The 27,544-nt window shown below is 41.3% G+C and overlaps 1 protein-coding gene across 1 annotated transcript in view; it reads right to left on the bottom strand.

The window, feature by feature from the left end:
* Positions 1-2,736: 2,736 nt before the first annotated feature.
* F13A1 (coagulation factor XIII A chain) overlaps positions 2,737-27,544 on the bottom strand; it is a 58,300-nt gene continuing 33,492 nt past the window's right edge. Inside the window, exons 7-14 of the mRNA XM_066545374.1 lie at positions 24,824-24,962; positions 18,408-18,511; positions 17,543-17,631; positions 16,535-16,688; positions 15,655-15,942; positions 11,476-11,636; positions 8,537-8,673; positions 2,737-4,676 (exon numbers count right to left, since the gene is read on the bottom strand). Coding sequence (XP_066401471.1) covers positions 4,532-4,676; positions 8,537-8,673; positions 11,476-11,636; positions 15,655-15,942; positions 16,535-16,688; positions 17,543-17,631; positions 18,408-18,511; positions 24,824-24,962 — 1,217 coding nt within the window. The 3' untranslated portion in view covers positions 2,737-4,531. The remainder of the gene's footprint in view (positions 4,677-8,536; positions 8,674-11,475; positions 11,637-15,654; positions 15,943-16,534; positions 16,689-17,542; positions 17,632-18,407; positions 18,512-24,823; positions 24,963-27,544) is intronic.

Genomic DNA, 27,544 nt, shown 5'->3' with positions numbered 1-27,544 from the left:
GGCAGCTGCATAATGATCTCCTCCCCTCCCCTTCAATCATGTCCTGCCTGTGGCTTTGAGTGGTGCTTCCAGCATATGTTAGGGTCTTGTGCCCACTCTGTGGGAGCCAAAACCTGAGCAGGAGCTGCATGAGTGTTTGCAAGGGGTCCCTTTTATTCCCAGGCTAATCCTGCAGAGACCAGACAGGCACAACCCTGTTTGAGTTGGGCTGCAGGTGACTTATGGAAAAGGCTGAGCCCAGCTTGGATCCCTCATAGAGCACACTCATCTCTCCCTTTCTCATGCAGCTATCATGCCGGCTCCAATATACAAGACAATTCCTCTCCTTCCAGTGACACTTACAGTGTACTTTAGACTTTCCTCTTTCATAACAGGGATAGCCATCCTGGTTTTCCCACCTTCTCTCATCTGGTTGTCTTCTGTTGTCTTCCTCTGTTGTCCCATCACTCAAATTCAGCAGTTAGTACCAGCAGCCACAGCCTTCTCCTTGGGAAAAACAAGGGTGAATATGAAAGCAATATGCTGAGAAAATGGCATAGCAGGAAGGAAAGTGCCCAGCAGCAGGAAGGGGCGGGGGACCAGGTGTTTCACTGATTTGGCATTGTTTATTGATTAGTTTCAGTTCAAACCAATTATCACTGGTAGGACCAGTCACTAGAGAAGTCAATGCTCAGTCACGTTCTCTCCTTTTGGTGTGCAAATCAGATGTGCCATTGCTTGAGAAAGGTCATAGCTTGGTGATAACCTAGCAGCACAGGCACTGGGGCTTGTCAAGATTTTTACCTGTAAAAGCAATTATCTAATGCCCTGGTATCTACTACTGGCTTTCTTTTAGTTTTTGCTGTGCTTTATCCAATTGCATGGCGAAATTCTTGTTGTTGTATGTCCTTTTTGTAACTAGTAGAACAGTAAGTACAGGTAGTTATTCCTTGTAGAATGAACTATTTATGACCTCAAAATAAAATGCAGCATAACGGTTCAGTAGGATGGGATGGTAACAGGGGCCTTGACGGTGCAGGTGTAGGATGATATGAGAGGCCTCAGGCTTCAAACAGCTCACCAGTAGTTAATAAGTGGTTGTCAAAGGGTGCAACATTAGGAGATAGGTAAGAAAAATTCTAGATGTAACAAAGGAGACCAAACATTGAGTACCCAACACAAGTAAAATGCATCACGTAGCAAATTAGGATCTGCTGTGGAGCCGAATCAATAAAAAAAAAGAACAAGATGTAGTGTGTACAAGAAGTCTGTAAAAATGACCTCTGATGTATCTTAGGGTGACAGGAAGAAATTTTCTGTTGTGCTTATCCCAGTGAAGAGGAAGATAATATCCCCACTAATATCAGACTCTGCTTGGTGGAGGACTTGGGACACTGGTGACTTGCTGTTACACATGCCCCCATCCAGATTGGAGACATCACAGGGGCAGTGTAGAGGTCCATATAAAAGCAGAGAAAGTGGAGAATTCTATAAAGTTTATGTGTACCTAATATAATTTGGACTAATAAATGTTAGTATCATTATATTAAAAATACAAGAATATAATACCATCCTAGTTATTCCAGCTACTAATAATTCTCTGATTAGATCATCTTTAACAAGACTAACAATATATTCTTCCCAGGTCTGCATGTAAGACGTGTTTCCTTTTGATCATAGCAAGATTTAGAATGTGACAAGTTGATGGCTATTGGAGCAACCTGCCCCACAGCTTGGATGTAACAAGTTGGTAACAAATGAGGTTTGCTTCAGGAGTGACTTGTTTGCATTTAGCATCTCTCAGCTGCTGGACTGTGAGAGCTGTGGAAAGCTCTGTCTCTTTGCTTTTGGACTGTTTCCTCCCCAGTGCATCTCTGAGCTGTGATGGTTGTGTTGAGGACCCAAGTTCAGCCCTCTCAAAAAAGACCTTCAGCTGAAAAACTTGAACTCTATAACTCTTTTCAGGTTCAGAGCTCCTCCTGATCTGAGGTCGCCAATCTGTCCTCATTATTTATTGATCACACCCTATAGGTACACAAAGTGCAATCACAGCACTCCCTTCTCCCCCAGTCAGGTTTTACCTGTTTGATGTGACAGCCCATGCACGGGCTGGCAAGTGGCTGAAATCCTAGAAGCCATCCGCATTTTTTCCTTAGATTTTTTGTGAGCACCTCGGTGCACAGTGAGAGGGTAGGTGGTGCCAAGGGTTGCTTACATCCCTGGTCTCTGTTCCCAGCCATCACTTCACTTCAATAGACCTCTCTATAAACTATAAGTAAAACACTTCCTGTCTCCTGGCAAAGGTCATTCAGCTAAGCGCGTGTTAGTAAAATGACTTGAAATATTTCGCTGAGAGAAGCACTCCTTAAAAATGGGACATACGTAAGGTTTCATTAGGGGCAAACTTGTGCCTTAATGGTCTCTGACAAGTTAAAACAGGTTCCAGGGAACCTTTTTCCTGGCACTATTGATGTTCTCGGGAAATCATCACCTTCTCCAATTATTAGGTAGCCAGTTGTTGAAACAGAAGGAAGACCAAAGGAAAACAGTTAAAATTAGCCTGTAATATTATTTTTTCATTTAAATAAATATGAGTTTTTCTCCTTCACACCAAAAAAGACACATGGCTCAGAAGTGCATTTTTAAATTTTTACAATGAAGATGCAGCAACTGGTGTCTACAGTGCTGCTATGTAGAAGTGATTGATCAAAATGCAGAACAAAACACACAAGTGCAATCAGACACACTTTATTTTGAATTCTTATTACACTGTATTTATAAAATGCCTGGAATAGAAAGCAGGTTTATATGCAAGAGCACAAAATGGATAATTTTATTAGAAGATGTAGAGCTTGGTAAGACTGCTTAATTATCTAGCAGAGATTGTCACCTTGCACTGACAATACATTATTCAGTCTCTTCTACCCCACAGGACTTTGACATGGCAAAGTTTCTGATGTGGTCACATAGGCTGTATAAAGTGAAGGTGTGTCCATTCCTGAAGTAAAAGCCCCCAAAAATCTGGTTTTCCTGGATTCTGGGGTACTCCCAGACTATATCAGGTGGTATGAATTTTTGCTTTGTTCCCCACACTTTAGTAAAAAGAGTAGCTGCATTTCTCTTCCCCCAAGACTTTCACAGCTAGTTACAGGTCTTGCAGAAGTACCATGGGCAATGTGCAGCAACAAGAGGAGCAGAAGGGAAGGAAGGCATCTCCCTTGCTTTTCACTGAGACCACCAAATGACATGGCCATTCAGTAAAGCCCCAGGGTTTAATGAGAAAGATGATCCTTTTAACTTTAGAAACTCAGCCAGCTCCCATGTGCTGTTAATACCTGATCTGCTCCTACATACACACTGTGGCCAGAGGGGAGGAGTTGCTGGGGCTTGTGTGAGTTTCTGACTCTCAGGATACATCTTTATTCCTTTCCCAGATGAGATTCTGTCCCTCTGTATTCCTGGGGTTACTCATGTAACAGGTCTGCATTCTGCTTTAGCCATGATTCTTGGGAACTTTCAGGCACTATTTAATCTAAACTCATACCCATATTTTTAGTTTAAAGTCACCCCCAGCTCCAGTGCAGGACACTGGCTAGGTTGTGGCACTGGCAGGAGAAGATTCTCAGGCTCCCTTCTCCACTCCTCTTTCCTTCACCCCATTTGCCAGCCTGGACTGCTCTGGGACAGCAAACACTTCTGACACACTCATGTGGGAGAAGGGTCTACAGGGTGGGTTCAGGAGAGAAAAAAAGGCAGAGAAGAGTGAAGACAAAACATGTCTTACACAAGAGATATGACCAGCAAGTGCAGGTTTTGTGTGATAAACTCTGAGCAGAGGCAGAAAAACTCTGGATTTTCACCCAGCAAAGTAAAGGAACAGCACACCAACTGCATACAGGGTCTGATGAGGGTATGAAGTGAGTCTGTGTGAGTGCCTGCACACATGAGAGAGTAGGAGAAAAAGCACAGGGAAGCTGCAGGACAAAACAAGAGGCTGAGAATATTCTAGAGATAAAACATCCTGAGAGATGCTTCCAGCAAAGTGAGCTCACCACTAACCAGAACATTATTAATTTGTAGCATAAAGCAGACCCTTTTAGCTAGAAATACCTGTTTCTATTGCAGCCTGAATGATCTATGATAATATTGTGCAATTCAGTCTAAGAATTTATAACACTGGGTTCTTTATTTTTTTCTTTCCTTTTCAGTGAAATACCAGGCCTTAATTAAAACTAAAGTTCAGATTACTCTGGCGAATGGAGCTTTTCAAATTCCCTTGCAGCACTAATGCAAAAGACCATAAATACAAGTGAGCTACAGGAATAATATGACCTGGAATTGCCTTTAATTACATATAGCTAATTTTAAATCATTCAGCATCCAGGTGCTCTTTTATACTCTCCTCAGTCATACCAATTAGTTTGCTTTATCATTTTTTTTCAGCAGAAGGATTACCAAAATAACAATAAGCAGATTTATATCTCTCCATCAGCCACCCCTGATTGTGATATTTTTAAATATAGCTAATGAGAGAAGAAGGCAGCACCTTGGTTCATGGTTTCTGAATCTGGACATTCAGCTCACCATACACATGCCTCAAAGCATCAGAATTCAGGCTTGCAATCAGCTTCCGTAAACCTGCTCGCATTGGGGTAAATTTTACCTCCCAGGTCAATGTAGAGTTCATTTGGATTCTCCTGAATAAAAAAAAGAAAAGTTTCAATATTGCAGTCAGCCAGTGCTCTCAACCTAACACAAAACTAGAGAAACTGAAGGTAGATAAGTATAACATGTCTCAAATCTTTTATGTTTCACTCATTCTCATAAACGTCATATAAATTACTCTCTCCATCTTCTATTCCTCTCAGAACTGACCCTGTTAAAGCCTTTTCTAGCCTTTCCTCCAGGCTAATTTTAAATTTCCAAAATGAATCCATTTTCATCTGCCTCCTGTCACTTCCTCTCATGATCACCTTCAGAATGACCTTCTTTATATCTAACATATATTTTTTCTACTTTATAATTCCATTTTTCCTGTTTATTATAGCCTATAGCCTGGTGGTGATTCCTTAAGTGGTTAGATAAGTCCAAGTGTTCAGGACATTTCTCTGAAAATCCTATGAGATGTTCAACCCCTCAGTCACTCCTACCCTGAACCACCCTGCCATTAGCAGATGGCCTCAGTGGCCCCTTCAGATGACTTCTTCATGTCCAAAAAGCAAGTCAAAATATTCTTGGGAGTCCTGCTGTTGTTGGTTACTCTTTTACATTATGTATGACTCCCGATAACTCGTATGTAAAACAACGGCACTCTGCCCTGTTCTTAATTTTTAATTTTTTTTTTGCTAAAATTAAGATGCATGGACAGTCGCAGGTATTGGGTTTCCGTGTTTTCTCAGTGGTTTCACAAGGTTCTGTGTGCAGATTTTAAAGGCTGATATTTATTGATTGATTGATTGTGTTTGGTGGATGCTGGGATACAACTGCTCCAAAGGAAGCAATGGAAAAAGCAGTATAGTGGGGAGCTATTTATGAAAATGAATTATTTTTTCCTCAGCATTAAATAAGAGGGTTCTAAGTTCACTGCTCCTATCTCATATGGCTACAGTGTCCTGAAAACAACAGAACAAAGTGAGAGCAAAGCAAGCCTATTCTTCAGTCACTGTTTCAAATTCTCATCTGATAGGATTTGGTTCTCAGGTGTCATATCACATGCCAGGGTCAGGACAGAAATGTCTGCCCAGGCTTAGCACAAATTGCCACGAGACAAGAAACCTTAATTAGCTCTAAATGAGCTAGCCTGGAATCCTCCCACCTGAGTGTTTCAGTGCAAGTCTGCCCCTGGTAAAATGAGGTATTCCTTTTTGCTCCTTTGAGCTCCTTTTTGCATACACAGATAGAGGTACCTTGGGGCATGTACCCACTTTTAGGAAAAATAAAGCAAGCAGAGAAAGATCATATTTTTGTAGTGAGCATGTGCAGACTACTTCCAGCAAGTGTTTTCCCTCTTTTTATCTTTGTTTTTAATGAGAGAGATTCTGTTCCCTATAGCTCGTTGGCTTGCATCTACCAGGTGCCCACTAAAATGGAATTATGATAAACCAATGAATTCAATTGCTGAAGAAAGTAAAATACATTTCAGAGTTTATGGGAATTATCTGTGAGGGATTATCTGAATGGAAAATGAAGAATTAATTACAGAAGTCTGCCGTGCAGACTTCTTGAGCAGTTGGGGGTCCAGATTCCCTAAGGATGAAGGTTTTTGGGCCACAGCTTCACAGTGCTCCAGTGAGAGAGGGTAGCACTACCATCTTTGTTTTATAGTGCTATCATCTCACTGCATATATATATGTGTGTGTGTGTGTGTGTGTGTGTGCATGTGCAGGAAGACAACAGCTGTGCTGGGAAACCAAACCTGCCTTTTCCTGTCTCTCTACTGTCCTGTTTCTAGAACAAGTTGCTTCTCACGACAGATGCTAATACTAGCTTAGCTCTGACATATAGAAACACCCAAAATTACTTACCTACTAGTGTGAAAGTATGCTTGGCTATAATTGTTTTAGCACTATCCATCACTGTCTGGTTAATTCTCATTTGTCATGCAAAGACTATGCCCTGAGTAAGAATTGCTGCTGCCAAAGGCTTTTCCATAACTCATGCTCCTCATCTGTCTGAGGCTAATAGCTAAATATCAATATCTTTATCTATATACAGACTTTATGAATGGTCAAGACTGCAGCCCTGCAGCCACTACATTGCCAGAATAATGTTGTATCAGCTAGGTCACACACGATCAGTTTTTTGGAGCCACTCAAGTGATACAGAAAAATTACCTGAAAAGTACACAGAGGCCAAAAACCTTATCTCCACATAGAACTGTAACAGCTCCATCCCATATGTACCAGTCCCTGGCAAATAGGGAAGTGTTGAAAGGGTGGGGAAAGCCTAGAATGTGTTCAATTCTCTTTGCAAAAGGAGTAAGCCACCCTGATCTGATGTTCCTGGGAGAGAACTCAGTGATGAATGATTCTGCATAATATGCTGAGCCATCATCACACCGGAGCCATTTATCACTTTGAATGCATGGAGACAAATGTGATTATTATTTAAATAAACTACAACTGCCCCTCGCTCTGTCCTCCGTGTGTATCACCTGCATCCTACATTCATCTCAGAGAAGTTAAATCTTAAAATCCATTTCCATTTACAATGTTGCCAAGGGCATTACTGAAAAGGGGAAAACATGGTGACTCTAAGGAAAATGATATGTGTTCTGTGAGTAATTTTTCTCCCCTAACTCTTATGCCTTTGATGCACCTGATAATTTCTGCATCCTTGAAGGTGAGGGCAGTCCCCAGCAGCTTTTGGATTGAAAAGGATGCAGAACAACAGGGGAGGCCGGCACAGCTGGGCAGCAATGAGGACTATTGCCATAACTTGTGCAACTCTTGTGGACCATGCTGAGTCATGCTCAGCAGCACCTGTGACATACCTTGTGCACAAAGCAAACACAGTATGTTGCCCTTTCATGGTTATTTTTCTATCAGCTCTACTCTGGAGATTGGTTTTGATCTTTTTATCCCTGTCCCAGGTGTAGTCAGGATCAGACCTTCCCTGCTGGCTGCAGAGGATGCTGACAATTTATGCAGCTGCTGAAGCACAGGCAATTTCTCAAACTTCTTTTACACACACCTGGGGACCATCAGCTCAGGCAATGATAGATACTAAGCCCAGATAGATAGATGCCCATAGCCTCAAGATTTTCCAAGTTTCTCTGTTATATACCCTTGGCTAATTCTAAGCTCATAACACCAAACTCAAATGGAAAGAGGATTTACAATTTGCTTAGCATAGGGGTATCATGGTATCAGTGTGAGGTGTGACTCTGAGAATAATGAAGGTGGCTTTCCTTTTCCTCAGATCTGGGAGTAGCCTGTGCTGGGAACATGCCTGTGTGCCAGGGCAGCCCTGTGCAGTGGAGCTACTGGGGGGAGCTGTGCGCTCACACAGACGCTGCAGCTATGCCAGCAGGCTCTGCAAACAACACACATTTTGTGTCTTGACATGAGCTTGAAAAGATCATCTGAGGTACCTGAACATCTTGTATAATCATGATTAACATGGGCAGAGAAAAGCCCTTTCTGAGAAACAGCACAGGACTCGATTTGCACATGCTGAGTGAGCGGCAGTAAACACTTCAAGTGCAGGATAAATCTTCCTCTCTGCAATAGCAGCTTGTAGGTGCTATTGTCAAGTGCTAAAAGTAATGTAATACAGTGAAAAAGTAAACTTGGGCTGCACTAGCAACTGCTCACAAACACTACCAATTCCTCCAGCCCTGGTACTGAACAGATGAAATGCTCTCACAATCTCTCTGGATAGCCCAACTTCTACTGACTATTGAGACCTATAGCTCCCCTGTGTATTGGATTTTAAAGTACAGAGAGAGTGTTTGAATTAAATTACTCAGCACAGCATTAGTTAAGTGTCTCTTGTGAGCTTCCTACTGTGAGCAAGCAGGGGACAAGCTCCCAGCTGGGTGTGCTTTCTTCCCTACCCGAACTGCTTTTTTATTGTTCTCAGCATGCCAGGTCCCTCGAGGCGGAGTGTGACGTTCTGCAGGGTTTGTTTCAGAGGATTGGTGAATTCCACAATCACAGACATTTCTTTACCAGCTACCAGTTCACCTTTGGTCTGCAAGACAAGGAAAGGACAATGCACCAGAAACTGATAATAACAGATACACAGTACTATCAAGGCAGAAGAACAGAGCACACAGCAAAATTGCAAGAGGCAAAGAAAGCTTAGTGAGAAGAAAATTGTTGGATGGCATATTTTTCCACCCATTGTAATTTTCCCTCAAACCACATGGCAGATCAAGAGGCTGGCCCTCATTTCCATAGAAAACTAGAAATCTGTATGTACAGTTCTGGAGCTGAGGACCCAACTGAGGGTGAGTCCAGCTTATGGGGTCTCTCTCCCAGACTCTGCTCCCCTCCTCAGGCTCCCCACCAGCACTGAAGGGATCTGCTCAAGACATTAGCTCCAGAAGAGAAGGGCAGGTCGTATTACCCTAAATTAGAAACACCAGGCTATGTTGGTTACACCCTCAAAATTGTGATGCCCATCTTCCCCTTGCTTTTGCATTTTCTTCTCATGCCCTGAAGGGTTTTTAACCTTGTACATGTGCTCTTTGGAGGCCTGAAGGCCAGTTTTCCTTCAAACCCTATGTAAGCAAAGGGACAGTATATTTTGCATTGGAAAATTGTAAACCTCCAAACAAATGTGGTTTTAAACAATGGCTACATGCATGGGGATTTGGGGTTCTTTAGCCTCCTGGAAATTCAGCATTTCTCACAGAAAATGTGTACTTATTTTGCTCAGGCAAGGGTTTTCAACTTATGGCTGGCAGATCTTCCAGCCCACTTCATGGTCCATCAACTGATTTAAAGAGCCTTGAGAAAGGTAACTAAGAAAATCAAGTTTCTTGTCAATAAATTTAAAGTGGTGCTTTAAGGAAGTATGACATTTGCAAAAAGCTGCATAGATTCTCATCTAAGGGATTACTCTGTGCCAAAAACCAATAAAATAACTGGAGTAAAGGAGGAGATACAACTAAGCTCTCAATGGCATTTGGCCACCTGAATACACAAAAGGACATCAGTGGCGTTTTCAGAAGTCTTGGCTCAATTAGAGATCCTATAACCTCTTACTTTCAATTGACCATTTAAGATCACTGGGTGTTAATCAAAATCATCCTGAAGTCCCAGACTTGCAGCTGAGACCATGATATGTATTTGCTGGTCTTATTTTTGTAATCTGATCTCAAGGTTAGAATTTCCTCAATTGTTGAGTCTGAAAATCTCCTTAGACCAACAGACAAAGACCGAAGGTTCCTCTGAAGACATAAAGGGATATACATTTTTTCATTCTTCTCTCTCACTCTCACATCAAGAAATTTGGTCAGCCAATCGCATCCACCAAGCAAACTTCACAAGAAAACTAAACAGACAAATTATCTCAAATTTCATTAAAAAGCAATAAATCAAAATTTCTTCTATCAATATCTGCTCACACACATGTGCACACACACACACACACGCCCCCTTAAAAAATCCAGCTTTTAAAATTCCAGTGTATTTTCATGCATCACAAAGAAACAGAAAAGAGAAAAACTTCGTTTTACTCAGAAACATGGGTTTTGGACAACAGTCTACCTATATGCTAAAAATCCTTTCTTCAGAACAGCAGAGAGGATAAACTATTTTGAGGTTGAAAATCTGAGATGATGTAGAAGATGTTCTGTTTAAGTATTGAATTGAAATAGTTCTTTACTTTTAAATTTTGGTTATTGAAGACAGGTATTTGAAGTAGAGTTTGCTTGTCTTGTTTACCTCCTCTCTGGAATGCTTAGTATCGAAAATGCAATTATCTGATCAGAACATCATGGTATTTCTAACCATAAAACAGAGTAGATTTTTTGGACAACTTTGATGTAGTCTTGATCCATGTTTCTAAAAAAGCTCTTTTTGCAGTTGCTACATGAATTATTATATGGAAACCTGAGCACTAGTTCAAATAAATATATTGAGGGGAAAAGTTGGATTTCTTTCAAGGTCCTGCATTTTACAGAGCTGTATTCATACTTATATAAAGTTTCCTGAATAAGTCTTCTGATTTTTTTTCCCTAGTATTAGGAAAAAAGCACATCCAAATTCCATCATTCAAAGCAGATGAAGACTTGGTGCTTTTGAAAACAATGCAATTTATTTGGATGCTCAGTTATGAATTGAGAAGTTTAAATCCCAGTTAAAGGGGCTTGTTAAATTAATCCCAGTTAGGTTAAAATGCCTTGTCTTTGCCATACAAGCATAGCTAGTATCACAGGCATTGCTCTTCTCCATTTTCATAGGTACCACACCACTGTCTGCAGAAATGCTCCAACTTTTGGAGAACACCACTGGCAGTACATTTAGAGTGGCGGCAAAGCACTGAGGTCCCAAGACATTGTCCCGAATCAGTGCTGCCCATTCAAGTTTGGAGAAACTTTCCACAATACCTGTGGAAGCTCTCCCAGCAAAATCACTTCAATAGCAGTGTTCTTCATTCTTCAGCAAGAGGCCCCTGTGCTGTGTTGCTTTAAACATAATAGACTTTTGAAGTTCTTTTTTAAAGAACTTGAATGACTTGAGTGAGTGATCTCTCTTACCCTTTGAGTTTCTTCAGCTTTCTCAGATCTTTTCCCCTCTTTCCTCCACTGAGATTGTTTCAGCTCTTCACTACCAGTGCGGCCGTCAGCCTCTCTCTTCAATGTAGGAACGCTCAATACACTATATAATAATGTACCTGTACACCCTCACACCCTCCAGCCAGCCACTGCTCTATAAGGTCCCTGTTAGATGCTCTTATGTGCATAAACACACACACTCCTCCATCCCACAATCAATGCAACACCCTTGTAGAGGACACATCCCTTCCACCACAACCTTGAGCTACCTTGATCTGCAGGGTGGGAATTTCCAGCATTACCGCCTTCTGCACAGCCAGAATCTTCCCCGTCTCATTGATCCGTGCGGTCACAAAGAAATGAAAGGAGGCTTGCTCCAGCAGGTCACGCATGTACTCACTCGATTTGATCACAACGTCGAAAGAGCTGGCTGAGGGGAGACACAGCAAAGAAAAAAGGCATCTGAAGCCATCTGATCACTAACTGCTTCTCTCATCATGGCCAGTGCCAATTACATGAGTGCCTAGAAAAAAAGGTGGCTTTTGAGCTAAAGAATGGCTTTGATTTTTTTCCCTCAAACTAACTTAATTTCTTCACTACACCATTTCCCCTCTAATTTTTCCCTCTTTCCATTTAGGCTGTGAGCTTCCAGGGGCAAAGGCTGGGTTTGTGCACAGCCCCTGCCCAGTATCCTCAGCATGGGCCAGGTCACTGTTGAAGATTTCTAGGTGCTACCACAAAATAAATGAGCAGGAAAACTGGAAATACGTATCTATTGGGCACAAAGGTCCAAACCAGCTTTTGAGGGTCATTCCTGTAAATGTTTGTTCTTTCAGTTTACTCCTGTTCTTCTTTTGCCTCTCTTCTTGGCACAGGGATGCCACCAGCAGAGTAACTGGGGGGTGTGAACCCATGCAGGCTACCTGGGAGATCACCTGCTCTCCAGGACATGTCTGGTTATCTGCCTTTGCTCTACATTTGGCTTGCCTGCAAAATTTAGCATGAAGGTCTTCCTGTCACCAGCATGCCCTCCAGAGAGCTTTCACATGCTCTCTGACAATAATTATCGAAGGGAACAAGTCCCTGTAGGCTAGACAGTTAAGAAGCAGGGAATCATTAATTTTAACTATATTGAACTGCAATTCCCAGGCCAACAATGGTGTGAGAATGTGATGCAGAGAATCAGACTTGCTAACTAACTGACCAGGCAAAATATATAGACCTCTAGCTCTTCTCTCTATAAACATTCATTATAACCCTAGTAAACACATCAAGATCTCCCAGCTATTACCTATGATGATTGCTGTTATCCGTTATTTGTATTGTATTTGTGACATACACTGTAAACACTGGGATAATTGAACTCAGTTGGGTAAATGACATTCACCCCTTTTCACTCTTTTGATCCACTCACATCAAAACCAGTTCCTTGATTTGGTTTCAAAGCTATTCCCTTGATGGCCACCTGACCTGGATTTACTAGGCCAGCCTTAAAATTACTTGATGTGCTCCTGCTCCCTCCCTCTCACTCCTTATCTTGTGTAAAAGAATTTCCCATAATACCCTTAACTGTAAATTATAAATCAGACAAGGCATTTCTCATCTGAGAAGTAAATACATAAATAAATTAGTTACAAACCAGGAGAAATTTACTTTACAATGGAAGAAAAGGCAAACTCTTCTGTTTAAATTTAATCACTGCAGGAAAAAAAGAAGAATATACTTCCATTGTCTTAGCACTGGCTGTGCGGATAATTTGTCAGTACCACTTATTGCATCTGGGAAAGCCAAGGGAGACACAGCACTGAGCTGCCTTATAGTTTTTAAAAAAAATAGAGAAAACTAAATATAACTCAGTAGATCCGAGAGCACCTTTGAAGGCACTGGAAGGTTTAAGCTATTCAAATCCTCAAAGATGTTTTCAACCCACACAATTCCTTTAATCATTATTCTGAAAATAATTCATTCGTTTCCTGTTTGAAAACTGAGCTTGCCTCACACTTTCAGTATTTTGGGCTGGAAGAATGCCTTTAATAAATCTGTTTAGCATTGTAATTTTTTGTTATATATATATGTATATATATATACACACACACACACTTCTTGACCTGAACAAATCCTCCTTGGGTGCCTCAGAAGGTACTCTCCCATTACATCCCTGACAGATTGTTCTCACACACTTGCAGATAATCACACTACCTTCCTTCACACTGCCCACCTGCTCAGACATTATTCCTGATTTCACATTTTCCTTCTTTCCAAGGAAATGGTGAAAGAATTCATGCTCAAATGTCATGTATTACCTTCAGAAATGGATGAGTTTTTGTCCTGTTACAGAACAGGGTGCCCCACAAGTTGATGCCTGTAGGTCAGATATAAGCAAATCCCCACCTTGAAAAGTGGGAATAACTTTAAAAATGTCTCATTGGCCAGAAGCAGTGATGGGGACATACTCTTGATACACATACATAAAAATCCATGTTCTGGTCTTTCAGGTGCCTCTCCCCAGTCTGCATTCACTCACCATCTCTCAATTCAGAGTTTCCATCACTATTTCAAGAAGCTTTTTTTCTTAGCATTTACTTAAATTAGAAAAAATGAATTGTGATGCTCAGTGATGTTTAAAAATCTATTAATTTCATTTCTTGCAGAGAGGAGACAGGTGATCCTCAAAGCACTGCAGAAGCTGTATTTTAGGTAGTAATACCCTATACAGACCTTTGATACAAGAGCAGACATAAATAAGTGCTGAAACCATGCACAAATCACAGCCAGAAAATGTAGCAGACACTTCTCCTACAAGATGACCGAATTTTCCCTCATCAAAAAGTGGCACAGAATTTAGACCAAGACTATTGAAACTGATTTTTTTTTGCTGCATCTATTCAAGTCTCCAAAAGTTTTGCAGTATTTCAGATTAGATATTTAGTAACTGATGTAAGTCACTATAAGCCCTCACACTGTGTTTCGATAGCGTATATTGGAACAATCCAACGCCCATTTCCAGGCCCCCTGCAAATGATCCACAGAGGTAGAAAGAATCAGCAAGTAGCTCTCAGGGCTTTGTTACAGGCTGGAGGTAGAAGTTTTATTAACCTTCACAAGTAGATCCTTATCAGTGGACTTCTACTTTTTGCAGAATAATGAGCTCCAAATAAAATGCGCCGTTTCAGATGATGTTCAAAGTGAGGAAGAAAGCAGTGGATTTTTTTTGTGGCCTGATAGGAACTATGGTTCCATGGAGACTTCTCACTGAGACAAAACTAATCCTCTTGGAAGAAAGAGGGCTCACAGTGTCTCTTGAGCTGGGATGAGGTAGAGAAGACAGAAAACTCAGAGGTCAGCCAGGATTGCTGTGATCCAGCAGCAGACCCAGTTCAGGAGGCCCATCCTTTGGGCTCCCAAAGTCCTGCCACTCCTCCTGCACTCAGAAAGATTGATTTGCCCAGTAGCAGTGTCTAGAAGGCAAAGTCATGGCTTGTTGACCCTCTCAGCAGGGAACTCAAGTGAAGGATCCTCTACTTCATCTCTGTAAGAGCATGTGGTCATCACTTTTGCTGACCAAGGACACAGGCCTGTCTGGAGAACAAGTGATTGGCAGTCACTTGTTGCTAGAGCCTGCTAGGTAGCACTTGGAAGTACAGCTGCTTTTAAACATATGTTGTAATGCTAACAGGAAGTAAATTATGTCCAAGTTTAAAAACGAGAACATCTCTCTTTCCTACTCTGAGCAGTACAAAAACCTGCCCACAGCCTCCTGAGCTGGTCTGCCAGGACCTTCTTCTCTCATGAAGGAGAGGACCTGCCAGGACCTTCTTCTCCCTACTGTATTCCAGAGGGCACTAGGAAAAATAAATGGTGCATCTGTAAAGATAACTCACCTTTGGGGCTGCTGCACATCTGACAAGTGTCCCTGCTCTATCGTGGCACCTTCTCACTACATATAAACTTTTTAGATCACTGTAAATATGAAATCCTGAGCCACAGAGTCCTCCAAAGCCAGATAACCACTTGAATCTACTCAGAACTTGTCAGCTTCTACCAGTTAAGACAAAAAAATACACCCTCTTGTCTCTGTACATGACATCCCATGGAACCAGAACTTCCCCTTCACTTGCTAAAATGCTGCTAGGAAAATAAAGGAATTCAAAGGAAAAACAATACCTTGCAGCTTAACACCTGTGCTCCTCTGATTTCTTTTGTACAAAAGAACTAAAATTAACAATTCCCAGAGACGCAGCTTGGTGTAAAAGAGCATTTTGCAGGGAGAAGCAGCCTGAAGGAAACAGCCTCAGCTTTAAATGACCCTGGTATCCAGCCCAGGGTAGGGAGAGGATCCTTCTGACACTCAATAGATATCCTACCCCTGGCTACTGGAACTGGCTCTACCCATGGGTGTAAACACTGGTGAAAGTTAATAACACAGAAAATAACTATGCAAGACTTACATGAAGAGGGTTCCAGTTTTGCACTGAAAGAGTGTTTCTTGAATTCACTTTTTGGGACTCCTGTATAAAACACTATGTTGCCCGAAAAGTAGGTAGTTGCAGTGTAGGAGTTCCGACTCTTGTTCCTGAAAGTTATAGTGACTTTAAAGTCATTGCCAAGGACTGCCTTTTGTGCTTGGAAGTCCATGTCAACATCTGTCTGTGGCTGGTACGTGGTGTCTTGGATACTTTGCTTTTTAACACCATACATCACAGCAGTCTCAAGAGCCAGCCTCTCCTCATCTGAGCCTAGGAATGAATGAAAACCAGATTAAGAAAAGAAACAGAAGTCCAGCATCAGCCCCCCTGATCGTAAGGGTATGTCTTCCATAGTTTGTAGTACCTGAAATAAATAGATGAGGACAGTGAACCCTCCTGGGGTAACAACAGCAATGGGAGAACTTGACAGTTACCAAGGGAGTTGGTGTGAAAGCCATATCAGATAAACTGATGTAGCTGAACTCTTATCAATAGAGCTACACTGGTTTACTCTGTGTCAACATCTGGCCTGAATAAGAAATGTCTAAACATCTGTACAGAAAGCCTTGAATTGTTTTGAATGCTTTGAGTTGCTCCATGACTAGCCTTTATTTTCACTATGACTAACTTAGTCTAAAGCATTTCAGAATAGTGAAGTTTGTGCTTTGCTTGTGCCTTATGATCAAGGCATCTACAGTATTTCTGTGATAGAGTTACAAATAAAGAATTCCAGAGGGGACTTTTGCAGCTTTTCATGAAGCTCCCTCAGTGACAGAGGTTTCCAAGTCATCATCCAGGATTTGACTGTCTATGTCTTATATATAAGTCTATGTCCATATAGTCCCAGCTCATTTCAGGTTACCTTCTCGGAACTTGTACTCCTCAGTAATGTCCATCATTCCATCACCTCCAACTTCCTTGGTCACAATCAACTGCCCAATACGGGTTGTGTCAATGTTTTCTACCACTTGGGTTCCATTTTTCTCCATTCTTGTGTAGAAAATGTCGCTATTCACCTATGAAATTAAATGAAAGAAGATTGAGATATATGAAAGTAGAGAGAAGGAGTCAGCCTATCCCCCCCAAAATAATGACATATTGACTTGAAGTCCTGCTAATGTCACATCTACATTTCAAGTTTAAAATTAGTCGTATGCTGAGATGCATTTTACTATTCACAGCTCCAGAATTACAGAGAGTGTAAACTTTACAAGGCTACAGAGAGGTCATTCAAAATTGAGGAGCACTACTACACATTTCTTGTACCAAAAAGCTTTAGAAATAGAGAGGAGAATGCTTAATAGCTAAAATGTCTTCATTCTTTTCTGTCCTAAGCCATTTACAATTCAATTAGAGAGAAATTTGTCTCACAGTGTTGCAATTCTGGGCATGCCTCCTCTGGTGATGCAAGAGGTTAAAGCTCCAGACCAGGTCTCTATCTCCTTATTGAGATATTTCCCTCTCAAATCTGTCAGCCAAATCACCCTTGTTAGATCTCCATGACCCACCGCAGCCAAAAGGAATGTGGTGAGCAAAGAGAATGAGCAGCTAGAGCTAGTGACCCATTCAGCACAGCTGAATCTTGGAAGGAAAAATGACCACAGCCTGAAGATTCAGTGAAGTCAGAGCAGCTTTTTCTTATTATTATATTGAGGAGCAGAGAGTAGAGAAATCTCTGTCATTCATTAGAGCCATATCATTCCTGCTGGCATGTCAAAACATAATGATGAGATTGTTCTGTGGCATGAAGTATACATGAAGTAACTTCTCAATCCATAAATTGGAGAGCTATCTTCTGTCTTACTGTGGTCTCTCTGATATCACTCACTCCAGTAAAAATTTTCACATAAAACAAAATTTCACTTTGTACCTCAGCATAGACAAAAGGAGCATCAAATTGGAAGCAAACGTGACCATGTTTAATGGCTTGAACTGAGGCTGGACCACACCTGTACATACCTATGGGGAGAGGAGAGACAAAGTGAGAGACCAGATAAATTAAAAACATGTAAAAATGTTATATTTTCTCAAGGAAAAAGAATTCTTAGTGTTTGACAAAATCTTCTAATAGTTTACAGGAGCTCCTGACCAAGAAGCAAAAAGCTTAATTTTGTTACCAGCCTTGTAGATAACACAGACTCGGGTCTGGAGCAACCTGGTTATTCAGTACCTTTAATGGCACTGTAACATCCACTGTAAGTCTCAAGCACTTGAAATACGGTTACAGCTGGGTTTGGTTAAAACAGATCATTTTGGTAGGAGTCAGGTACACCACAGACCGAGAAAGACCTTGCTACAAATTTGAGAAGATTGTATTTTGAGGTCTGGGAAATTAAGGACTGGAAAGAAAGACCAGTGACTTTTTTTTCTCTCCTACCTACCACCTGCTCACGTAGTTCAGTTAGGGCTGCATAAAGTAAGGCTCCTATATAGGTACTCTAAAATGCAAAAAGCCATCTTTGGCAACAGGATCACATCTCTTCACTACCAAGCAGGACCTTTCTCATGAAGGATTTTGTGTCCCAGGGCATCATGAGCAGTGTTATAATAAGTACAGACTTATTTTAGAGTTCAAAACAAATTAGAAGAGGGCCCTGAGGTGAGTGTGGTTATTTGGTCCAAGAAGTTGTCACTGGTCTTATGGTGCCACTGGCTCAGCTATCGTCAGCTCATTGTTTGAAACAGAGATCCCAAACATTAGAACGTGAACTAAGGAGGACTTCAAGCAATATTACCATCACTAGTTTCTTGAGGTGTCCCATCAACAACTTGCCATCCTCCAAAACCAACAGGAAGGTCAGGTCTGGTCATCCAAGCTTCATTCCAGCAATGATAATTCCTTAGAAAAGAGATGGGACCAGGATATTAAATTCTTGGGAACAAGCACACAGGCCAAAACAAATCCTGTGTATTTACATCCTGGCATTGCTTCAATAACACTTCAATTGCTTGTTTGCCAATTCAGGGATAAAAATGTTGACTCTTTAAAGAGAACAGATTTTTAGGTCTATAAGTTTGGTACCTAGCTGTTAAAATCTGAAAGCCACAATTTTTCCTTGTAGTTTCTTGACTGAAAGTTGAAGAGGGTTTTTTGATTCTTCTAATACGTTCTCAGTGTGTTTCAGAAGATATGCCAGTGTTTGGAGATTGTTGGAGTGTATGAAAAGCTACACAAACTAGAATCCCTTTCCAGGCAGACACCTCCACTTCAAGCAAACTTTGAATCTTCAAGCCAATGAAAGATGGTCTGCTTTATGATTATTCAGACTGAAGCTTTGGCATCTCTTATGAAAAGATTTGGAATCAACTCTGCAACGTACAGTGTGTAGTTTTGTTTTCATGGCTCAAAACAAGCATGCTTTGCTGGCTTCCATTTGGGTTGAGAAAAAGACCCTGCACAGCCTTTCTAAAACTATCTTCAATGTAGATTCCTCGTAAGTTTTTTCCCATGTGTCATGCCAATGCATGATGTCAGAACTCCTAAAAAACACATCTCATAAAACCTACCTACAATCACTGTGGGCCAACTTGCATCTTCAGGGCCCAGGACAGTGACCTGAATTATAAAATTCTGAGAGTAGTTCATCTAGGTGCTCAGGGTTAAAATGCTCTCACCTGGCTGGATGCTCAGGAGAATTAAAAAAACAGCACAGTACCATCACAGTCTGCCCTGGGTGTTTCAAAGATAAGCAGAAAAGATGGACAGACGTTGTAACTTCCAGCAATGCTACCTATGCTCAAGGGAGAGAACAAGCAAGAAAAAAAGATAATCTGGAAAGAAGGTCTTTCAGTAAAGACAGCAAAGTGTTTGAATTTCATTACTGCAAAAAATAAAAGAAGGAAAGAATAGAGAAAGGGGCAATTTTGCTTGCAAATTATACATATCCTACAGCAGATCTGAATAAACTTACATCTGTGTAGCTGCTGATATAGCCTCTAGTACACGCAATGATATTAGCAATGAAAATGGGGATTGTTAAACTCTGACCATTTCATTAATAATAGGTGAAAACCAGTATGGAGCAGAGTCAGAAGGATCTGAAACTTGTCTAACAAGACATTTCAAAGTGGAAATGAAAGCTTGGATCAGGGTAAAACTTGTCAGTTAGGAGAGTTAATGAAGCAGCACTACAGAAAAAGGAATTATTCAAAGAAAATGACACACACTCAGAGAATTTTTGATGCTGCTGAGTAGTCAGCACTGAATCATGCTCACAGAACTTTGCTGAGGGCTACCTGAGATTGGGGACACACTTTGTGGAAGGTGGGTATTTGCAAACTGCTATGCCAACATAAGAGAAAGACAATCCCTGCCCTGAAACCTTCACTGGTTCACTTTGAATCAAAGTCAGATGTGTCACTGGCTTTGCATTCTGCGAAAGAAGAACCTGAAGAGCAGGCAAAAGGAAAGGATGATAAAAACAAGGCTGGGAGTGGGGTAACAGTGTGGAAAATGGCAGATCCACTTCAGTTATTTAATTAGGTAACATAGTTTTTCTATATTTTTTTCTGTATTTGTCTCAGGAACAGGACCTTGGTTTCTGGTTTCTATTGGTGTATACTGGACACAATAGGATGGCAGTTTTTTTAGGTCTGCTGCCATGCAAATAACAAATACACATAAGGATATTGAATCTGAATGGACAAAAAGACACTGCTTGTAGAGCAGTGAGCATTAAGAAAAGGAGGATGAGGGAAACATTTGCCGTTCCAAAGGTAGCAGAAACCTCCCTATAGAAGTGAGCATAGCTGAAGAGCTGATTCCATGGCCATAATTTGTTGAACTGATTCTATAATTCTTGTATTCTACAGCAAGCCTGAGACATTAAAGACAGCAAGAATGGCAATAGAGATCAATGTTGTGACCATTAAATATTTACAGAGATAATTACGGATAGACTAAACAAAGCAATGGGGAAATTAATAAAAGATGACTAGGCGGGTTTTATGCCTGGAAGACAATTCAAGAATGGTAGTTCGTATTGCTTATGGGACAAGCAGATGCTGGAAGCAGCTGCTGCCCTTTTATGAGCTAACAAGTTCAGGCATTGAGGTTGAAAGGGACTGCTAGGGTCAGGCACTGATAATATTATTGAGAAATTAGAGCAAAGTCATCTGGGACTAAATGGGAGATCAGAGGTCTCAGAAGGGCTTTCTCCACAGGCCTGGATATGGATGAACTCTCATGGGGTTGGGTCACATCAAGAAAATTTCTGCTGAGATGCTGATGTTGATCTGCTTGGACCTCACAGTAGGAGTGAGTCTTGATTCCCATCCAAGAGAAATATTCTTTAAGTGTCTTTATATCATCATTAAGAAAGACAAGAAGAACAGACAGTACTGATGGCCCCAAATCCGGCCAGATTTATAAAAATAACTTTCTGCAAAGTCTGTGTAATTTTGTATATGTGTTTTGTTGGTGGTGGTGTTGTTTCCTATCCTGAGGGAGAAGACAATCTTTAACAAAAATAAATAAATGTCAGATAACATTCAGAGGGAGCCCCACACTCAGAGATTGATTGGACTAAAAATCCTGGCTCCGAGTATCCCTGAATTCTGAGAGTATTTAAGACCTGAAGACAGATCAGCTCCAGCAGTACAAGGCTAAAGTACAATAGAAATGATATATTAATAAAGAAAAAGAGCTTTGCTTCCAGTTTGCAAGAGATTATAAATAAAAGTGAGAAATGCATTTTAAAAAAATCATTATAAATACCTTGAGCTTGTCCTCTTAAAAAAAGAAATAAAAGAGGCATTAAAAATAAAATCAGGGTTAAGACACAAGTCATTTGGAGTCAGCATGTGGGCTACCAAGGAGTGTTACAGAATAATGAAAAGAAAGGACACAGAGGAGAAATGAAAAGAGGTGTATATATTAAGTCATGCCCGAAGGGTTATGTGCACCATGTACTAATAAATGCACTGGAAGGATAAAAGGATGAACAAGGCAGTTAAAAAAGCTATCAAGCCAGGGAAAAGCAATGTAGGATGGAAGGATGAAATGTTAGTGTAAATTTGCATGTGGATTTCATTGGGACTAGGATGATTTTGGATGATTGTACCCTGTCCCAAAAGAATGCAGGAGAAAAGAGATTAAATTAAGAAGTCATGGGAAACAGCTGGGTGAAAGAGAGGGAAGTAAAAGGAAGTGTCAAAAGTTGGTGGGATGTATTTCATAGATCAGGTTAGGAGAAGGAGAGAAGGGATGAGAGCGAAAATGGTAAAGCATAACAATGATCCGTTGCTGGGTGTGTATGGATTGTGCACTGAGGCTCCCAGTCACTGGCTCTTGTTTCACATATCTTATAGGCAGAGGAGGCTTCAGAAGACTTCTCCTTTACAGATCTCTGAGCCATAAAAGGATCAGCCCCATGAGACATGCTGAGTCCTTCTGTCTCACAGACAGCAAGCAAAACTGCCCAAGGGTACTAACCAGAGTCAACAAGGCAAATAGCAGGATCATAGCTCTGGATCACAGGAGAGTAGTCTTTAACATGTTTAAGGTCCTGCTTGGAAGAATACCATGGGAAGCAGTTCTGGATGGATGCAGAAGATGGATGCACAAGAGGTAGATGTTACTCAAGAGTCACCTCCTCCAGACTTAAGTATGGTCCATCCTTGTGTGCAGGAAATCAACCAAAAGTGGCACAAGTCCACAGGGTAGTCCCAATTAAACTCCAATTAAACATAAAAAAGTGGTGTTTAAGAAAGAGGGGGAGAGTGGGGACAGGTGACCAGGAGGAAAACAGAGCCACTGTCTGAGCATGCAGGCACAGGTATAGGAAAGCCAGAACAGGGCAAACAAAGTATGTCGAGGGACATGTAGAGCAGCAGGAAATGCAAGCAAATCAGTGTCAAAAGGAAGCCCATAGAATGTGGCTCTGCTGTTGAACACAGCAGGCAACCTGGTGACAAAGGATTAGGAGAAGGCATTCAATGTTTTCTCTACCTTGCTTTTTACTGCTAAGATTTGCCCTCAGGAATCACAGCCCATGAAACCAGTGTGGAGGTTTGGAACATTGAAAACTAGACAAGTAACAAGATAGAGAACAGTTAAACAAACTGAACACACACAAATCCAATGGATCTGATGGAAAATATGAGGTAATCTCATCAAAAATGCCGAGGGAGCTTGCCAATGTCACTGTAAAACCAATCATATCTATCTTCAAAAGACCATGGTAATTGGAGGAAGTTCCTGCAGACTGGAGGAAATTAAATACTGCTCTACTCTTCAAGAGAGAGGAGTATCCAGGGAGAGAGAGACTTGTCAGCTTCCCTTTGATCTCTAGGAAGGTTATAGAGCAAGTTCTTCTGGAAAACATTTCCAAACTTATTAAGGACTAGGTGATTGGCAGTAGTCAGCATGGATTTACAAGCAGCCAGCTGTGCCTGCCAAACCTCAGAGCCTTTTCTGATTAAACAAGCAACTGAAAGGACAAAGGGGAGACCTACATGGGGGTTGGTCCTTTTGACTTTAGTGTCATCTCCTAGAACATCCTCACGGACAAACCTTTGAAGTATAGACTAGACAAATGGACAGCAAGATACATTGAAAACTGGCTGAATTGCTGGGATCAGAGGGTTGTGATCAGTAGTGATCACCCCAGCTGGAGCTCAGTCATTAGTTGTGTACTCCAGGGGTCAATACTGGGTCTGACACTGTTCAACAGCTTCATTATTACCTGGATTATGAGACTACCTGTACCCTCAGCAAGTTTGCTGATAAAGAAACTGGAAGGAATAGCTGATACAACGCAGATTGTACACAAGGAGAAGGAGAAACTAAGGCAGCTGGGACTGTTCAGTGTGAAGATGGGAAGGCTGGGTAGGATCTTATCATGTGTATAAATTCCTGGTTAGGGAATTGAGGGAAAGAACACAGAGCCAGACTCTTCTCAGTAGCCCAAGGACAGGACAAGAAGCAATGGGCACATACTGAAACACAGAAAAATCTGTGTGAAGATCAGAAAACACTTTTCTTACTGTGAAAATGGTTGAGCACTGGCACAAGTTTCCTAAAGAAGTAGTGGGGTGCCCATCCTTGGAGATACTTGAAGCCCAACTGGACACAGACCTGAGCAACCTTCTCTAGCTGACGGTGCTCTGAGCAGGAGGGTTGGGTGACTTCCAAGGGTACCTTCTAGTCTCAACTACTCTGTCTTGCTGTGACACAAGCATCACATGTAAATGAACCTGCTTTCCTTAGATTTCCTCTTGAATATGGAAATCACATAAAAGATGTCACAGCAACAGGTTCAGTCACTTCCTCCACCACATAGTGGGTTTATTGCAGTTTTAATACAAAGACTTCCAGAGATTAGGTTATTAATGAAACATGCTGATGAGCTGCTATGCTAATGAGTTGAAGATCTCATTGACACAAGTCAGGTATATTAACATTGAATAGGACAAGTATCTCCTGAATTTAGGAATGTAGAGGTCACATTCATTTTGGAGGAGAGGCTTGAGGGCCAATATCCCACACAGAGCATATAATCAATATATGCTACACTTCTCCTGTCAGGCAGAAGACAGTAGGAGTTTGAAGAGCCAGTTAGAGGACTGCCTTCTTGAAAAGAATGTGTAAACTCCTCTTGGCCCTAGGGAGTTTCCTTTTTATAAATCTGGTGATAGGATTTCAATATCTTTTATGATACCTTGACTTGTTTCTTTTTCAGCTGAACAGGGTTTATTTTGGAAAGCACCTCTTTGCAACAATGACTGTGTGCACACAATGTAAAACAGTCTACAAATATGGAAACTGGGCACAAGCAGATCAAAAAGGGTGTTTTTCCACAGATATTGGGGTACCCCTTGGACCTTGGCTCCAGAAGAATGGAAGTGCCCATCCTACCTTCTTCCATTTTTAGAAAAACTGATCCCTAAGAAGCATAAGCCCATTCCAGCTCTCCAGGGTGCTTAAATGAGCACTGTATGGGAACATTAACAGCAGGATTCCCCAGGGGTTGCCTGTTTACACTGCAAGTCTTCATATTAGTCAGCCTACCAACAATCTATTCATTCTGTTTCACATAAGCCAGCACTGTTCTTCCATGCACAGAGAAATAAACACAATACAAACATTGCCATAATGTTTTTTACTACTTTGATCATTGACACATTAAAGGCATTTTCCAGGAGGACTCACCACACAGAGTCTTTTGTAAGTCTGGTGTCCACTTTTCCTTCGTCATCCAGAAAGAAGTCCATCCGTAAGTTGGCATTGTTATCATGGGCAGAAGAATAGTTGGTAATGAGTCTTGCAGGTATCCCCAAGCATCTCAGAACTGTGGCAAAAACAGAAGAGTGATGAGAAGGACAAATATGGAGACTGCGTTCATGGATGACAGGGTGAGAGGACTGAAATAGTAATTATCAGAACAAAATGGGAAAACTCAGTCAAATTAACCCAAATAATTCCTTCTATCTGATTTATATTGCACACGCTAAATATTTGATTTGGTCTCAAAATTATGAGCGTTAAAGACAAATATTGGTACAAGGGTTATAACTGAAGCATCTGATTACTAATAGTTTCAAAGCAGCTTTGCATAGTAACCACATGGTGGAATTTCAGGTCAAATCTGGGTGCAATGGGTCAGCTGTATGACCAAATGTGATACAAAAGAAAAAAAGTTTGAGCTTGCAAGAGATGCACAATATATGAGGTTTCTTAGCATCAGTAACTTGGGAGAATTATGAGACTATGGTAAAAAGAAAATTAATAGAAAGTATCTCCTTTTAAGGAGTTCTTATTTGGAGTTTTTCTGTTTGATGTCTGCTGTCAGACAGGATCTGGAGGACACAAAGAATAAAGTAGAAAATTACTGTTAACAGTGGGGAAAAGCTGCATTATTTGCAACTGAAATGACAAGGTTTGAGAATCTGAATAAAATGCATTACATAATTCATATTGCCTGCCAAGTAACAGCATTTTATAGTCAATTGTCCCTTCTTTCATTAAGACCTTAAAAGAAGGATCAAAAAAAAAGCCCCTAGCCCACACTCTCACACCATCACAAAATAGCACTCATGACCCTTCTTAGCATTTGACAAGTGGTAAATTTAAGAGATGTGGAAAAACTCTGGAAATGCTACAGCTATGTCCATAATCTGAAACAGTGCACCAATAGGCTTCTGTGTTTGTTGTGTAGTCTGGCAGATAAATAGGCATGGAGCACATCCCCGGGCTGTGCTCAGGGGAACGGGTCTGTGGGGTGACACATAATCTCAGCTACTCCAGATTACATCTTTGTAATCAGCCAGGAAAAGGTCCTGGCTTTCAATTTAGGGGCCAACATGGTTCTGCAAAAAACAGAGTGTGAGGGGTTTTTGGTGGTTGACAGAGTTTGTTTTGGTTTTTTTTTGTTTTGGTGGGTTTTTTTGGTTTTGGTTTTTTTGGGTTTTTTTTTGTTTGTTTGGTTGGTTGGTTGGTTTTTTTGTTGTTGTTTTGGGGTTTTTAAAGATCTTTTTTGTTGAGTTTTTTTTCAGTTTTTTGGTTGGTTTTTTTGGTGGTCATGGTGGCAGTGGTTTTTGGTTTGGGGGGATTTTTGGGGGGTTGTTTGTGGTTTTTTTTAAGGGAAAAGATTTTTATTGAAAATCCTATTTAAAAATAGTTCTAATGCTGCAGAGTTGAACAGCCCTGCTGCTACTGCTGGGTTTTGTATATTCATTACTGTCACTACTGTGACTCCCAATAAAGTGTAACACTGCACATTCATTTCAAGTTCCTGGATGAAAAATTACCTGGATGCATCCAATACCATATGTACCTATTGATTAAACTTAATTCAAGTGCCTTCCCAGGCTTCCAGCACATGAGCCATCAGGGCTCATTGGAAATAATTTGTCTGACAATTTCAAGATTAATGACCATTTTTTGGAATGTTTTAGCATTTTTAGCAGATGAGTATCTGGAGTGTACAATATAGTGACCTTGGAAAGCTGGACTGGTCACAATGATAAAACAGTGACAGATGAGAGAGACTCAAAACCACCTCAAAACAACCCTGAGAGTTGCACGTGATTGTTTGGACCTTCGCTGTCCCCTGTGCAGTGGTCAGCAGCTGGATGTGTCAGTGGCCATCATCAGATCACCCAATACTGGACAATACTTGCGTTTCATAATGCTCAACAAACTTTATACTTGCAGTGCAAAGTGCCAGGTCTCTGACTTGACTAACTTAGTCAGCAAACCAAGGCAAGTTTTGCCCCAGATAAATACGCCTCTCCCTTTAACACAGCAGGCTCCAGGCTCTGCTGCATCGCCCCAGTTTCACAGTGGCCTGCAGGCAAATTACTGCATAGTGGTGATTCAGGGGAAGTGTGGGGGGAAGGTGGGAGAACTGGTGTGTGTGTCTGCCTGTGATCTAGGGAAATCCAGATAAGGCAATGGGCAGAGAAGACAAAGTGGCCCATGGAATCCACTGCAAGGAATTGCATCCATAAGAAACATTTGCATGAACTTTTTCAAACCCATTGTGTGAGGCTCAACATAACCAGGCAGTGTGCACTTACAGCCCAGAAAGCCAACAGCATCTTGGGCTGCATCTAAAGCAGTGTGGTGAGCAGGGAAAGGGAGGGGATTCTGTCCCTCTGCTCTGCTGAGACCCCGCCCTGAGAGCTACCTCCAGCTCTGGGGTCCCCAGCATAGGAAGGACATGGACCTGTTGGAGCAACTCCATAGGAGGCCACAAAGTGTGTGCCTGTACATTAGCAGATGATGTTGTTAGAAAGTGCTAGACAGTCAAAATATGGGACTAATCCAAGGCTGCTTTCCCCAGTGGTTTTTTTTATGACGTGCAACATTCTGCTTACTGCAACACTAGAACTCTAGTTTGACCAAATGTGTTTAGACTTAACCTTGTAG

Source organism: Molothrus aeneus, chromosome 1 (assembly GCF_037042795.1).
Source record: "Molothrus aeneus isolate 106 chromosome 1, BPBGC_Maene_1.0, whole genome shotgun sequence".
Classification (NCBI taxonomy): Eukaryota; Metazoa; Chordata; class Aves; order Passeriformes; family Icteridae; genus Molothrus; species Molothrus aeneus.
This window is presented reverse-complemented; position numbering and strand designations above follow the sequence as displayed.